This window comes from Hoplias malabaricus, chromosome 14, assembly GCF_029633855.1.
Source record: "Hoplias malabaricus isolate fHopMal1 chromosome 14, fHopMal1.hap1, whole genome shotgun sequence".
In the NCBI taxonomy this organism is placed as follows: Eukaryota; Metazoa; Chordata; class Actinopteri; order Characiformes; family Erythrinidae; genus Hoplias; species Hoplias malabaricus.
The window spans coordinates 22,903,823-22,918,827 of NC_089813.1; the positions used below are offsets into that span (position 1 = coordinate 22,903,823).

Below are 15,005 nucleotides of genomic sequence, written 5' to 3' on the forward strand. Positions count from 1 at the left end.
AAGGTATATCAGGGTAAAGGATAAAGAGTTAACGAGATAAAAGAGATAAAGAGTTATCAAAGAAACAAAATAAGACATATACAAAGATAATATCAGGAGAATGCAAACATAAGCTACAAAAAAAAAAAGTTTAAAATACACATATAACTGAAAAATATATATAAACAAGTCAAAATGGTCTGAATATTGGTTGCCCAAAAGTTGGTGTGCAATACCTGTGTAGTTGTGTAATGTTTATATACATTTTAATTCCATCAATTCTTTTTTTTTCTTTTTGTTAGATTCCTAGTAAAAATCCCAGCTTAATTGCACTGTAAACCCTAATGTTCAAAGTAATTACCTCGATTGAGTGATTCTAACTCAAAATATATTGAAACTTTTCACTCAATTAAACAATTCAATTATTAACAATTTCTTCTTTTTGAATTTGTGAAACTAAAATTTAGATTTAGTAGAGTCCTGTTAATTGAACTTCAGTTTTATGAGTTTATGCAGCATAACATCTGAAGTCACAGACATAGGAACAGTGCAGGAGTTTTCAGCCAAGATGGTGGATGGTCTGGGGTTCACTGCTTTTAGTGAATTTGGACAGGTTCATGTGTTTATTTCAGTGCGAGGGGTGGTGGTGCAACCGATAGAACCACTGTCACGTAGCTTGGGTCCTGGGGTCCTGGGGTCTAGACCCACATTGGGTCCCTATTTTGATGAGTTTGGTGTGTTCCCCCAAGGTGCAAAAACACACGTTGCTCGGTAGACTGGTCATGCAACAGTGTCCATGAGTGTGATGGACTGGTGCCTTGGACAATGAATGAATTTAAAATTAAATTAGTTAATAATAATTAATAGTATTGACCACCAAAAATGCATATTTTATTAAGTTGTATTAAGCATTAAGAAAGTTGTAGACACAAAGTAAATGTGTATGTATACTTTTGACATTTGAGTTTATGAATTAAAAACATTTATGGCAACCTATTGCCCTAATTTTTTTTGAGTTCTCCTAACTTATTCAGGTTTACAGTGTGACAGTTTTTACATCCTGCTAGCTGTACTGAACAGAACTGCTGTACAATTTAAGGTGGAATGGCAAATTTAAAGTAAAATCCAGCCTTATCTTAGTTTCAGCCTAAACAGCCTGACATATAGCTGCGTACATGCTAACCCTGACCTCAGTATTTTAATTGCTGAAAAAAAATGATAATATACCCACAGCAGAGTTTCAATGTCCCAGAAGTGGCAAAGTTATTTTTTACACAATTTGAATTTAATGCCTGTGTCCACAGTTGGTGCACCTTAAAAGTAACTAAATTGAGGGGTGTATACAAAATTGTCCACCTACGATGGCTTGGGCTCCTTCAGTGGACAAGGGAGCACTGCGATTCTCATTAATAAATGTACTTTGTCTATTTTTAACAACATATTTTAATAGCACTGGACATGGACATCACATTGAGACTTTCATGTCTTCACAGTCAGGGTTGGCTTTAAGAGCTGGGATGGAAGGGTTGGGGTTCAAAGGTTTAGCTGTGATTTCCAAGAGGGTGGGAGGAGGATGCCATAAAAGAAGAAGACAGGGGAAAAGAGTGTGTCCTGCTAGCTTTTCATTTGGTGGGTGTTTCAGGACATTACAAGCAGGATCCTCTTTCAAGCCCCTTTCAAGAGCTCTCTCTCTCACCGTTTCCCTCTCTGGCCACAAGGCATGACACCTTTACAGCCACATATTCCAAAGCCCCCTGAGGTTCTCCCCCAAACACGGTAACACGCCCCACTGGCTCCTCGGTGGCGTGCCGTCTTGTATAAGCATATAAGTTTATTTAGTGTGAACGTCCCACCGTGTTGCATGCTTCTGGCCCAGTAGGAGCACACCATAAAGCCTTGTCCTCACTGGGAAAGAGGCACAGAGACATGAGAGTTTATTTACGACCTGCTAGAGGAGACGGCGCTACCATCACAATGCATTTCCCTCAGTTAACCTACAGCAGTTACCTGAATATTAACTGGTCATGTTACTGCGTTGTATAATTTCTTATATAGAAATACAGTGAAATTCCAGTGATTCTCCAATATTTCTAAAGAATAAACCATTTGATTCTTTGTTTGATATGAAATGGGCATTTGTAGAGAAATTTACCAAGTCAGAATCATTCACAGTTGTACTGTTAGCAACCAGAAGGATTTAATGCCTTAACCTATGTCACAAAGTTATTATGCAATAAGGGGGAGGGGAACACAAGCCCAGTAACTCACAGCAGTTGTAAGTTGAGAGTTTGGGTTAAAAGAGCAGGAAGGGAAGTTGAAAACCTTCACCTGACTGTGCTCACATGTATGAGCCCATCTAAATATGTGTGATTTGAGCTGGAGTTTGCTGGAAAATCATCTGCTTTGATGTGCTAAACCACAAGAGCCTGTTAGCTAGCCAACTGTGCTTCTAAACACTGTAGAGTATTTAGCTTATTTCCAAGCTCTTCTGTTCCTCCAGCACCGATTGCTGAAGTTTGCTCTCAAATATCTGGATTCATCAAAATGTCCCTAGTCTCATTTACACCTGCTCCTGAAAACGCATAAAGTGTGCGTATGTCCAAAAGACGCTGAAAGTATGTCTGACCTGACTGAACTTTAAATGAAAGTTAATAAAAAAAAAATAAATTCATGAACTAAATAAATAAAGAAAAATTAATTAAACTAAGTTTAATCAAACGAACTTTCCCATAACAGTCCCCTTCGTAATACAGTCTGTTATTAAGAGTAACTTCCATTAGCTAATGCAATTGCTTGCTGAATTATTGTCTTGCTTGTGTAGTTGTAACGGTTACAGCTTCGCTGTGCCTTTAAGAGAGGGGACCTCTTTTTTACAATCAAGTCTTAGTTAAAGAGTTACTTAATGTGGATCACTGCAATATAAATGGGTTTTTGGTCTGTAACCTTTGTCAGTAGCTGATGTTGCCCTGCTACTGGATTAAACAGCTCTGCACAGAGACCTTTAATGTCTTTGGAGACGATACTGGTTTATTAGCTGAATGATGTCACTCTTGCCGTTCATTATTGAGATCCATTCTTTTCCATTTATTTATGCAACGTTTTAGAACCCCATTATATTTTTAGCCGTCATCCATGTGTTCATAAAAACGAACATATTTATTCCTCTATGAGAGACTACAGAGAGAGTCAAATGGTCAAAACTCATAGAAGGAGCTTGTATCAAGATAAACGCCTTTAGCTGTGCAGGGCTAACTTCAGTGAGTGTGCAGTAGTGTGCAAATGTGTTAGGCCCCCTAAAATTATCATTATTTAAAATAATGTATCTTCTAAATAAGAATGGTGCTAACAATTATATATAATTATAAATACAAAATAGGATATTCTTTTCTAAAAGTATGTGTGTTTTGAGCCAATTTGAAGAAAAACATTGGTTTCCAGATTATTTTTTTGATCGTGTGAATTTGTGAACTCAACAGCACACTTTTTGTTAGCATAATGAAGTATAATAACCTCAAATAAAACTGCACTGCCACAAGGAGAGAGGTTAACACATAGAATATCCCACTTACTGTAAAAATGTTATTTGTTTTTATTTTTAATTGAGCACATATTTTCTTACTGCTCAGATAATAGCTTCTTAAATCTTATTTTCTCAGGTGTCTAAAAATATTTGCACAATGCTATGTCAATCAGCTTTTAGACGGCATAATCTTTCTAATGCCTTGCTATACTTTCTCATAAGTGAGCAAAAAATATACATAGAATGAATCTATAAAGTGCAGATTTGAATACACTCCAATAAAATTGATTTCCGCTCAGAATATTAGTTTTATTTTGTTGCATGAATGAGGCCCATTGTTTTCCCCTTTTCACGCTGTTCTTCAATGGTCAAGATCACCACAGAGCAGGTGTGATTTGGGTGGTGGATCATTCTCAGTGCTGCAGTGACACTGAAGTGGTGGTGGTGTGTTAGAGTGTGTGTTGCGCTTGTACGAGTGAATCAGACACAGCAGTGCTTCTGGAGTTTTAAAACACTGTATACACTCAGACACACATACCTCGTAGGTTCACCTACGTAGATGTAAAATCAGAGAGAGTAGCTCATCTGTTGCTGCATATTTTGTGTTGGTCCTCCTCTAGTCCAGTGACACAGGACCCTTTTGGCTGGATATTTTTTGTATAAAACTACAATGTGCTCCTGTGGACAGTGGAGCTGAGAGAATGGACAGTGAGTGTAGAAACATGAAGGGGGTCATAGCGTTACACAAACCTAAGCAAAAATATTCTGTATACTCTGCTAAAATTAATAAATGGGGTTGAAAATATTGTGGCTGTTGGAACACATTTTTGTATATGCAAAACAAAAGCTACTTTTTACAGGAGTAGGAAAACTGTAAATAAATGTCAGTAATTTTGTAGGACACAGGTGCACAATATGTTGGTGTTTTCAAATAATGTCAAAAGTGTCGATGCTAGTATTTGTTCTGGCAGTGATGATATACTTGAGAAAAGACAAAATATCAACATTCTAAAGGCACCACCTAAGGACGTTTTGTGAGTTTATCATGGACAACCCCTAAAACGCCTGAACAGAGCATATCTAATTGATTTGTTTCGGTCTAATTACTCTCAGTATGGAACACTGAGTTTGGTGGCAGTGTTCTCAGTGGCTCTGTCACAGGCCTGATTAATTGATTTCTCAATTATTCCAATCCTGTCAGTTGGATTGTAATTGATTTTATTATGTCAGATGTAAATCCGGGTTCTCATTTCTTCTTCTTATTGCCAAAGCGGTTCCACCTGCAGGTCCTGATGGCAATAATCTGACCTCTGACCCTCTGTAGCAAATGCTCTTGTTACATGCTCCTTGTCCTGTCAGTTATTAACTGTGTTTCCATTTTTAGTTTTAGAACTGATGGACAGATGTGCTTTGTTATAATTACTCATGATTGATGCTTTTCTATTAGTTCTCCTAGCTGGTGTTGGGAGTTTGATTATAAATGTCTGGCTATAGCACAAATGTCTGCAGATATTTTTACAACTTAACTAGCTTTTGTAAACAGCATTGAAGTCTACATCTCTTTTTTGAGCTTCCTGGTGATGTGTTGTGAGATGTCATCATTAATGCCACAATTACACAAAGCATTATCACTATTATCCAGTTATCGCACACAGTTTCACTACTTTACAGAAATAGACAAGTGTTACATCTGTTAGAGAAATATGATTACATGAAGAATTCATAGCAATTATATTACATGAAGAATGAAGACATAATATATGAATGATAGATAAAGACTCAAAGACCCTGCAACAGGCTCAGTTTTAAATATTTGTAACATTCCTCTTAAGTTGGCTTGTGTAAATTCTTATGAATTCGAATGAAATCGATGAGTATGTTTACCTGAACTAAATATTCTGGTAATTGCAGTTGGATGCAGAGTTTTTTTGGTTAATATGCAGATGGATTGAAGTAATTAAAAAAGGAGAATTATGTTATTTGTTGTAATACTCATAATATACATATTGTTTTCCACCTCTCAGACAACACGTCTGCATTCAGTTTGGTTTATATTTGGATAAACAAAAAATGAATAGTGTACATTCACTAATTCATTGAATGTTTTTGTTTGTCAGAAAGCCATGCTGATTTTAGTCTAGATGGTTTCCAGTAAAGTGTAACATTATTTAAAATGCTATAAAAATCTGTGCTTTGATAAATCTCTAAGATTTATTTAATTGACAAAAGCACAATAAAATAGTTCCTATGTTTAACTGAGCAAGTGTTTTAATGTTTTATTTTGTAAACATATATACATTATAAATCGATGCATGCAACAAATTCCAAAGTTGGAACGGAGCATGCCTGCCACTAGGCCACATCATCTTTCCTTTAATTTCACTTAACAAACATTTGGGGATGGATACTGATTTTTAAAATATTGCACATGGAATTATTGTCCATTCTGACTTGACACAAGGCTCTTATTCTTGATGTGTCATAGGGGAGAGAAATGCTTAAGTGACAACAGACATTATTCAATATTTGTTTATATTTACAATCGAGTTAGTCAGTGAAAACATAGATGATCTTTTCTTGGTGTTTTCTCCGTTAATTAAAGGTCCAAGAGAGTTGTAAAAAAAAGTACACAGATTCTTGTTTTTATTACATTTTACAAAATGTCCCTACTTTTCTGAAAATGTGGTTTGTATATTTCCATTTTAAATTTACTGCTACCTATTGTGTTTTGGGGATCTTTTCTAACAGAATTTTCAAGCTGTTTGTAGCATGTCCCTGGGTCGCTAGAAAACAGATGGAAAGCATTAAATAAGAGGGACTGAACTAAATCACTGGCCAAAGACTCTGTGCTAACCAAGAGCAGATTGATGGATCTATGCTGGACCCTAACCTCCTGAAGAGCAGCAGCATATTTAGAACAGACATGAGCAATAGGCACCAAGTAAATAAACTGACATAACAGATTTGAAGTAACTGAATAAAAATTCAGCTTTTCCTTTCTCTAAGGTATGTGGCACACATTCACTAGGTATTCATTTCACTAGGTTTGAGACTGCCAAAATATGTAGATGAATCACTCCTGAAGAATTAGCATTCTGCTTTATTCATTCACCAAGTCTATATATTTCTCTGACGTACTTATTTTTCTTCACAGACAAATTTTACATTGTTAAAAACATGGAACACTTTGCTAGCTATTTGTTTCACTATAGTTTTTAGACAGTCAGGTCATGTAGACAAAATACTACTGAAGTATTTGCATGGCTAACTTTGCTATTTCCACTTTATTACTTCTCTAATGTAGTTGTTCTGCTACATTGTCAACATCTTCATGCCATCTACATTCTTAAAGAATGTTGCACATATTTAGTAGCTAATAACAGGCAAGGGTTGAGATAACCAGAGTTGGTAGATGAAATACTAATGAAATGTTAGCATGGCTAATTTGCTAGTTTTATAATAAATTATTATTATTATTTTAACAGTTACTCTTTTGCAAAGTCAGCATATTCAACATGGTCAGCATAGGCATTTGTCCCAATAGTCTGTTTTCCAAGGAATGTGCGACATATCTGCTGGCTATGTTGTGATTTACTGAAATTTGGTATATCTAAACAATTGCAAAGGCATTTTATACAGCTAATCATTCTGCAGCATTATTCTACAGCGTGATTCATAATATTGACTCAGTGGTTCATATAATCAAGAGTCAGCAAAGGCAAAGCCAGTTGAAATAAAATGCAGGTTGGAGTAAACTAAGCTGCTTTACAGATTATATGGGCGTTGACCTGCATACTTATGAAAAGGCAATGTATTTTGTTATCACTGGAAATGGGGGAATGTGACACAGCCATACCACATTTTATACTCTTTAAAATGATCCCTAACAAGGGCATAGTGAACAAGAACAAATGAATATGGCAGTAATTTGTGCTTGATATGACAGAACCAACAGAGCCCTTATTCACTGCCACCCAAACTTTCTTGATGGTGTATAAAGCTCTGCCCACATCAGTCGCTACACATAAAGTCCAAAACACATACAAACACATAACAACAACCATAATTAACCCTAAACACACAAGCAACTTGACTAAATGCACAAATGGGGGGGCTGCAGTGCACTTTGGGTGCTCCCCCATGAGTCCCAGTCCTGCCCAGTTTCTAGTAGCTGCCAGAATATGTTGTTTTAGTGGTAGTCAGCAATCACAATGTCCCTTTCTTCTAATCAGAATGCCAGCTTTCACAGCACAACATTCATTCATTCATTCATTCATTATCTGTAACCACTTATCCAAGTAAGGGTCGCGGTGAGTCCAGAGCCTACCATTACTAATACTAATCATTGGGTGCAAGGCACAGCACAACATTTATAGCTTTTATTGCAAGCAGTGTTGCCAACTCTTCAGTAAGGAATGTAGCTATTGACTGTCGTAAATGTCGCTAGAAGTTACTAAATGAAGTTATCGTCTAATTTGCATAATTGTCCATTTGTAATTGATGCTGTAAAAGAGAGGAAAGTAATTTAAAAAAGCACCCTAAATATGCTTAGAACTAAAAATTAACTTTGTTAATGGTTCTTGTATTTTTTTTTTTCATTGAAGTGCTCTGCTCTGACTACAGCTACTGGGAGACTGACCACCTGTGAGTGTTTTGGGATGGGGGAGGGGTTCACAGCAGCACCTGCTGCTCGTTGAGGTCAGTAAATGCAGAATGATATGTACTTGCACATCTGAGTCTCCAAAAGTCTCCAATAACACCAGAAAAAGGTGCTAGATTTGTCGCTAGTTGATTTTTTTAAAAGGAGTCGCTAGAGGGGTCTGAATTTTTTTTTTCCAACACTGGATGTAGGGGGAGATCTGGCAACCCGTTTGGCTGTTTCTGTACCCGTTTGGAAGCTGCTTTGATCGCTCGGGTTTTCCTGTTTACTCGTTTCCATTGTTATTTCTATATTTATATCTGTTTTTATAACCTACTAACCATCCATAGATCTATCTTTTAGATTGTCTCCGCAGGAATATTCATTACAGAGGCACTAAAACTGCCACCGGACCCTGGAGTAACGTTCTTGGTGTAAGTAACTAAAATTCACTAAAAGCGGTAAGTACCTGCAATTCCATGGCTACTACTGGCTGTTTTGCCTGCTCAGAGTGTGGCATGTTTAGTTTAACGCCCTTTTCCACCTCTAGCGATAAATATAGTGGTTGTATTTGTAGTAAGTGTCAGCTAGTTAGCTCTCTGGTGGATAAAGTGGACCAGCTAGAAGTGCGCATCCGGAGCTTATTATTGTTGAGGGATAAACAGCGAGATTCAGTGTTAGCAACTCCGGGTGCCTTAGGGAGAGTTAGCACCCCCACGACTCCGGCGTTAGAGCCCTCACAGCGGGGTGAATGGGTGACGTCTCGGCGTCATAGCCGGAAAGCTAAGGCTGATGCTAACGCTGAGGCCAAAGCTAGCCCACCGGGACACCACGCTCCTCCGATTCGCGTGTCAAACAGGTTTGCCCTGCTCAGCGAAGCACCCGCTGAGGAGCCTGTTAAGAGTGCTCTGGTTATAGGAGACTCTATTGTTCGGCACGTGAAATTAGCTACTCCTTTAGGGGCGCCGGCAGTAACAGTTAGCTGTTTATCGGGAGCCAGAGCGCCGGATATTAGTGGCAACCTTAGACTGTTAGCTAATAGGAGATATTCGAGGGTAGTCATTCATGTAGGGGCCAATGATATTCGTCTGCGGCAGTCTGAGGTAACTAAGGGTAATATTAGAGAGGTGATTAAACTGGCCCAGACGATGTCCGATGCCGTAATCTGCTCTGGCCCCATACCAATGTGGCGTGGCGACGAAGCTTACAGCAGACTTTGGGCGTTAAACTGCTGGATGTCCAAGTGGTGTTCCGAAAATCAAGTGGGCTTTATAGACAATTGGTTACGTTTTGAGGGCAAGCCTGGTCTTATAGGTAGGGATGGTATCCACCCCACGCGGGAGGGTGCTGCCTTACTTTCTTGCAGTATAGCACATAGTCTTTTAGTTAGTCAGCAGAGTAGTGTAGATAGCTGCTGACAATCCAGAGCCGGGACCAGGCCGCAGACAGACAGGCTAAACCGACCGTCTGCGAACTGTCTTGAGACGTCACCCAGGTTCAACTGTATTGAGACTGTGTCTTTCCCCCGAACTAAATGTAAAAGTAGAAAAACAAAATCAGCCTGTTTCAGCAACCTAATCAATATTAAATCATACACAACACCTAGCAGCAACACCTCAGAACTAAAATTTGGGTTACTCAACATAAGATCACTAAACTCAAAAGCACTCATCGTAAATGATATTATAAGTGATCATAAATTCAATGTTTTCTGTCTCACGGAAACGTGGGTTAAACCAAATGAATATTTAGCACTAAATGAAGCCACCCCCCTAGGCTATAATTATGCACATAGCCCAAGAATATCAGGCAAAGGAGGTGGAGTATGTGTAATTTACCAAAATACCCTAGAAATTAGTCTTAAACAATGTGACACCTTCTCTTCTTTTGAGGTTCTCTCCACTATTATTACAAATCCGGTCACAAAAAAGGACGCATTTTTATTATGCAACATTTACAGACCACCAGGGCCTTACTTAGAATTTCTGAAAGAATTCAGCGATTTTGCTACAAACCTAGCGGTGTGTAATCATAAAGTTATAATTGTAGGAGATTTCAATATCCATTTTGAGAAGGAAAGTGACCCACTAAAAAAGGCATTTACCTCAATCTTAGACTCTATTGGTATTACTCAAAATGTAACAGGGCCTACACACTACTGCAGCCACACTTTAGACTTAGTTCTGACACTAGGTCTTAACATTGACAAAATTAATATCTTACCGCAATCCTCAGCAATCTCCGATCATTACTTAATTTCATATGAGCTACGTTTTATCCATAATATATGTAAGAACCCTCGCTATTCTACAAGGCGTATAATAAAACCATCTACCGCCCTACAATTTATAGAAAACCTACCAGAACTATCGACCCCAGTTCCAACTCCATCAGACCCAATGGACCTAGACGTACTAACTGATTACCTAGAAAATACCTGTCGATCTACTTTAGAAAAGGTAGCACCACTTAAACATAAAAGTATAAGACAGAAAAAGCTCGCACCATGGTATAACGATAAGACCCGTACTTTAAAACAAACATTACGAAAACTAGAGCGGAAATGGCGATCAACCAAGCTTGAAGTGTTCCATTCTGCCTGGAAGGACAGCCTTATAGAGTATAGAAATGCCCTCACTAAAGCTCGCTCAGCATATCTGGCCTCGCTGATCTCCCATAATAAAAATAATCCGAGAGCACTGTTTAGTGAGTTTTCTAGAATTACAAAAAATCAAGCAGGTTCTGAACAACTAATTCCAGCAACTCTCACCAGTAAAGATTTTATGGACTTTTTTAATAATAAAATTGAGAATATTAGACAACAAACTCTAGCCACAGGATCAAATCCATCCTGGCTGCCACCTGATGTGAATGAAATAAAACATAATATAACTGTAAAAGAAAGACTTGAAACCTTTTGCCCACTCCCACAATTAGAACTAGAGAAGATTATCACCTCCGCAAACTGTACAACTTGCACACTTGATGCAATTCCCACAAAGTTGCTCAAAGAAGTACTACCAGCTATTATTGATCCTCTTTTAACTATAGTAAACTCATCCCTTAGTCTGGGCCATGTACCCAAAGCTTTTAAACTAGCAGTTATTAAACCTATGATCAAGAAACCAAATCTTGATGCTAGTACACTGTCTAATTACAGGCCTATTTCTAATTTGCCATTTCTGTCTAAGATCTTAGAAAAAGCTGTGGCCCAACAACTTAGTTCATATCTACATAAGAATCATATATATGAAAAATTCCAATCTGGATTCAGGCAACATCATAGTACAGAGACAGCTCTAGTCAAGATAACAAATGATCTTCTTCTTGCCTCTGATCAAGGCCACGTATCCCTGTTGGTGCTTCTTGACCTAAGCGCAGCCTTCGATACAATAGACCACAATATTCTCATAGAAAGGTTAGAAAACATGGTTGGAATCACAGGGACAGCCCTATTATGGTTTAAATCTTACTTAACGGAACGTTATCAATTCGTAAAAGTAAACAATCTAAATTCAAATTATTCTAAAGTAAGATTTGGAATTCCACAAGGCTCTATTTTAGGACCATTATTATTTACATTATACATGTTACCGCTAGGCACAGTTATAAGAAACCATGACATTAACTTTCACTGTTACGCAGACGACACACAATTGTATATTTCAGCCAAGCCCGATGACAAACACAGATTAAAGAAAACAGAGGACTGTGTAAAAGACGTGAAAGGCTGGATGTTGCGTAATTTCCTCCTCCTAAACAGCAACAAAACAGAGGTCCTGCTTTTGGGTCCAAAAGTGACAAGAAATAAATTATCAGACTTAATTTTAAATCTAGCTAACTTTCCAGTTAAACCTGGTTCAGCAGCAAAAAATCTTGGTGTCATAATTGACCCGGATTTATCATTTGATCAACACATAGGTAGTATCACTAGGACAGCTTTTTTACATCTTCGCAATATTGCTAAGATTAGAAATGCCTTTTCCCTCCAGGACGCAGAAACATTAGTACATGCCTTTATTACTTCAAGGCTTGACTACTGTAACGCACTACTGTCAGGATGCACCAGCAGCAATTTAAGAAAACTTCAACTAGTTCAAAATGCTGCAGCTAGGGTCCTCACTAAAACTAGAAAATTTGAACATATCAGCCCAGTTTTATCATCACTTCATTGGCTGCCTGTTAAATTCCGCATTGACTACAAAATTTTGTTATTAACATATAAAGCTCTACATGGGCTTGCTCCTGAATATCTTCAAGATACAATTTCCTATTATGAGCCCCCACGTTCACTCAGATCACAGAATACTGGATTTTTAAATGTTCCCAGAATTCAGAAGGCCTCAGCTGGGGGAAGAGCCTTTTCTTATAAAGCCCCCCAACTCTGGAATGATCTTCCAGAAAATGTTCGGGACTCAGACACAGTCGCAATCTTCAAATGTAGGCTAAAAACTCATTTGTTTAGTTTATCATTTGGTAGCTAATGCTCCCCCATAGATAAAGGCGGCAGATCCGGGGGGTCCATGGACACAGGGAATTATAGTAAACTGAGACGCTGGTGCTGTCGTCCCGCCGCTTCTCGCGATCACTCAGGTTTGTTGACGGTGGAGCGGAGGGATGCCAGTGTTTCAGGATGCTCCCGTGTCTGTGTGTCCTCCTGGTTCTCTCCTTTTAGTTAATGCTGTCATAGTCAGATCTGCCGGAGTCATTAGCCACACTCTGGAAATTTTCATATTTTCTACTTTACAAACACAAAACAGTTCAAAACTAATTCCATCCCTTTACATCTTTCCGAGTAAACGACGGCCCACCTGTCTGTCTGGACACTGATGGATGACTGTCGAGATCCTCCTCCACGCTTCAGACCAGCTGCCCACGCTCCAGCAACCACCAAGTGCCTTGAAGCTGTCCCTACACTGAAGTTCTCATGGACTACTAACTATCATCACCAGTAGATTGACCAGAGGAGGATGGGTCACCCCTTGTGAGCCTTGGTTCCTCCCAAGGTTTCTTCCTCAGCTGGGGGAGTTTTTCCTTGCCACTGTCGCCCCTGGCTTGCTCACTTGAGGGTTTTACATTTGTCTTTACATTTCATGTCAAATCTTGTCTTACTGGAATTCTGTGAAGCTGCTTTGTGACAACATCAGTTGTGAAAAGCGCTATATAAATAAATTTGATTTGATTTGATTTGAATACCCTTTAAATATAGCAACAAAGTTGCTAAGTTGGTGCAAGGTGCTAAGTGCAAGGTCTATACATTTTTATGTCAAAGAAAATATTTAGCTAATTTTTAATAGCATTTTCATTAAATAAAGACTCTACATAGGTATTTTATGTGGTCAGTGTTATAAATGATGTACTGCACCTTTGAAAGATATTCTTATCCCATCTATCCTCTTATTGTGGCAGTATGTTGCCAGAATGCTAACTGTGATCAACAGGTAAAAGAACAAAAGCAGCAAAGACATCAGAACTGTGTGTGTGTGTGTGTGTGTGTGCCTGGCAGCAGCAAGGTTTTCTTTTTTTTTTTTTTTGAGGGCTGTGGATTTGTGAGAGAGAGGCAGTCTGGTCTGAATCTAAGCCTCTGGTTAGAGGCAGTGGCAGAGAGGCAGGCAGGAGGTTGGGGAAGAGTCCAGCTGTGCTGAGCAGACTGTGAAGGCTTCCCCATGAAGAACGACACAAGAGGAGGGCCCGCAATCCAGCCGCCTGCCATTGTAGAGCCACGGCAGGTACTTCCCCCGTCCCAGCATGCAACAGACTCAGCTCACTGGGCCAGCGAAGGGGAGGGGGGTGGTAGGGAGGTGGGGAACGAGGGAGTGTCTCCCTCCCCTGACCATATTTATTCATTCCTTTGATTTGCAGGTGGGTTTATTCTTTCATTCGCCCGTTGTGCATTCTCTTTGTAGTCGCACTGTACAGAAGCACAGGAGACCGAATGGTTTGAGTAGCGTGTGTTTGGAACATGAATTGTAAAGGTACAGGCTTTGGAGAACAGTCAAGAAAAGCTGGATGAAGCTGAAATTCTCACCATTATGGAGAGAAGTCCCAGCCTGGGAGGTACATCACATGATATGTTCTGTGTTGGAGTGAGAATGGAATAGAATGGCTGTAAAAGCATCAACCAATTTATTAAATTTCCTTTCATGATTTAAAAAAGCATAGTTTTGACTTTGTCTTAAATAAATTGGTAGAGATGAGATGAAAGTAAAAAATATATTTATTACATTCACCTGAAATTTCACAGAAGTAGTGCCTGATAGACATTTATAAGCATTTTTTCGATTGTGGGGAAACGCAGTTCTCTTTGTTTATTTGCATTAAGTGTATTTTAATGGTGTGTTGAAGGGGAAAAACGTCTGATGTTTAACTTCTCTAAGTTTTTATTCACTGTTGGATTTAAAACAGAAACTCGTTGGTTGCTTGAGTTATTTTTTTTTTTTAGATTGGAGACATTTTCACCTTAAGTAATCCAAAACAGCAAAAATAAGTGAATATTACCCACCAATAGAAAAGAAATAGAGCAATACATTCATCTTGGTTCATGCTTTTCAACATTTGGAGTTTTCGCTGTTTTCACTCCAGATGCCTCTGCCATAAGGAGAGAGAGCATAAAGCCTAGAATACTGAACCAAGGCCGTTTGGGTTTTTTACTCATTTACCAACACCAGGGCTTTGTGAGCACACAAACAGCAAATGGTGAAGAAACGTCATCTGAATTGTATAAAAAGTGTTATTTGATTACAATCATGAATGTCACATTTAAACCCTTTATAGTTCATACTATGTCCGATACAGAGCTTTGGGAATTTTGATAGGCCTCGTGAGTCCATTATTTTATTATATAGACAAAATTGTCCCAAAAGAAAG

At 38.6% G+C, this 15,005-nt stretch overlaps 1 protein-coding gene across 2 annotated transcripts in view; it reads left to right on the top strand.

Moving 5' to 3' along the window:
- The window catches only part of LOC136665547 (uncharacterized), a 31,308-nt gene extending 17,060 nt beyond the window's left edge, over window positions 1-14,248 (top strand). The window contains exons 2-3 of one of the 2 annotated variants that reach the window (XM_066643167.1): window positions 8,104-8,197; window positions 8,502-14,248. In XM_066643167.1, the coding sequence (XP_066499264.1) occupies window positions 8,618-9,556 (939 nt within the window). In that variant the 5' untranslated portion in view covers window positions 8,104-8,197; window positions 8,502-8,617 and the 3' untranslated portion in view covers window positions 9,557-14,248. Of the gene's footprint in view, window positions 1-8,103; window positions 8,198-8,501 lie in introns of those variants that run through there. The other variant, XM_066643168.1, reaches the window with a different exon arrangement.
- The last annotated feature ends 757 nt before the right edge of the window (window positions 14,249-15,005 follow it).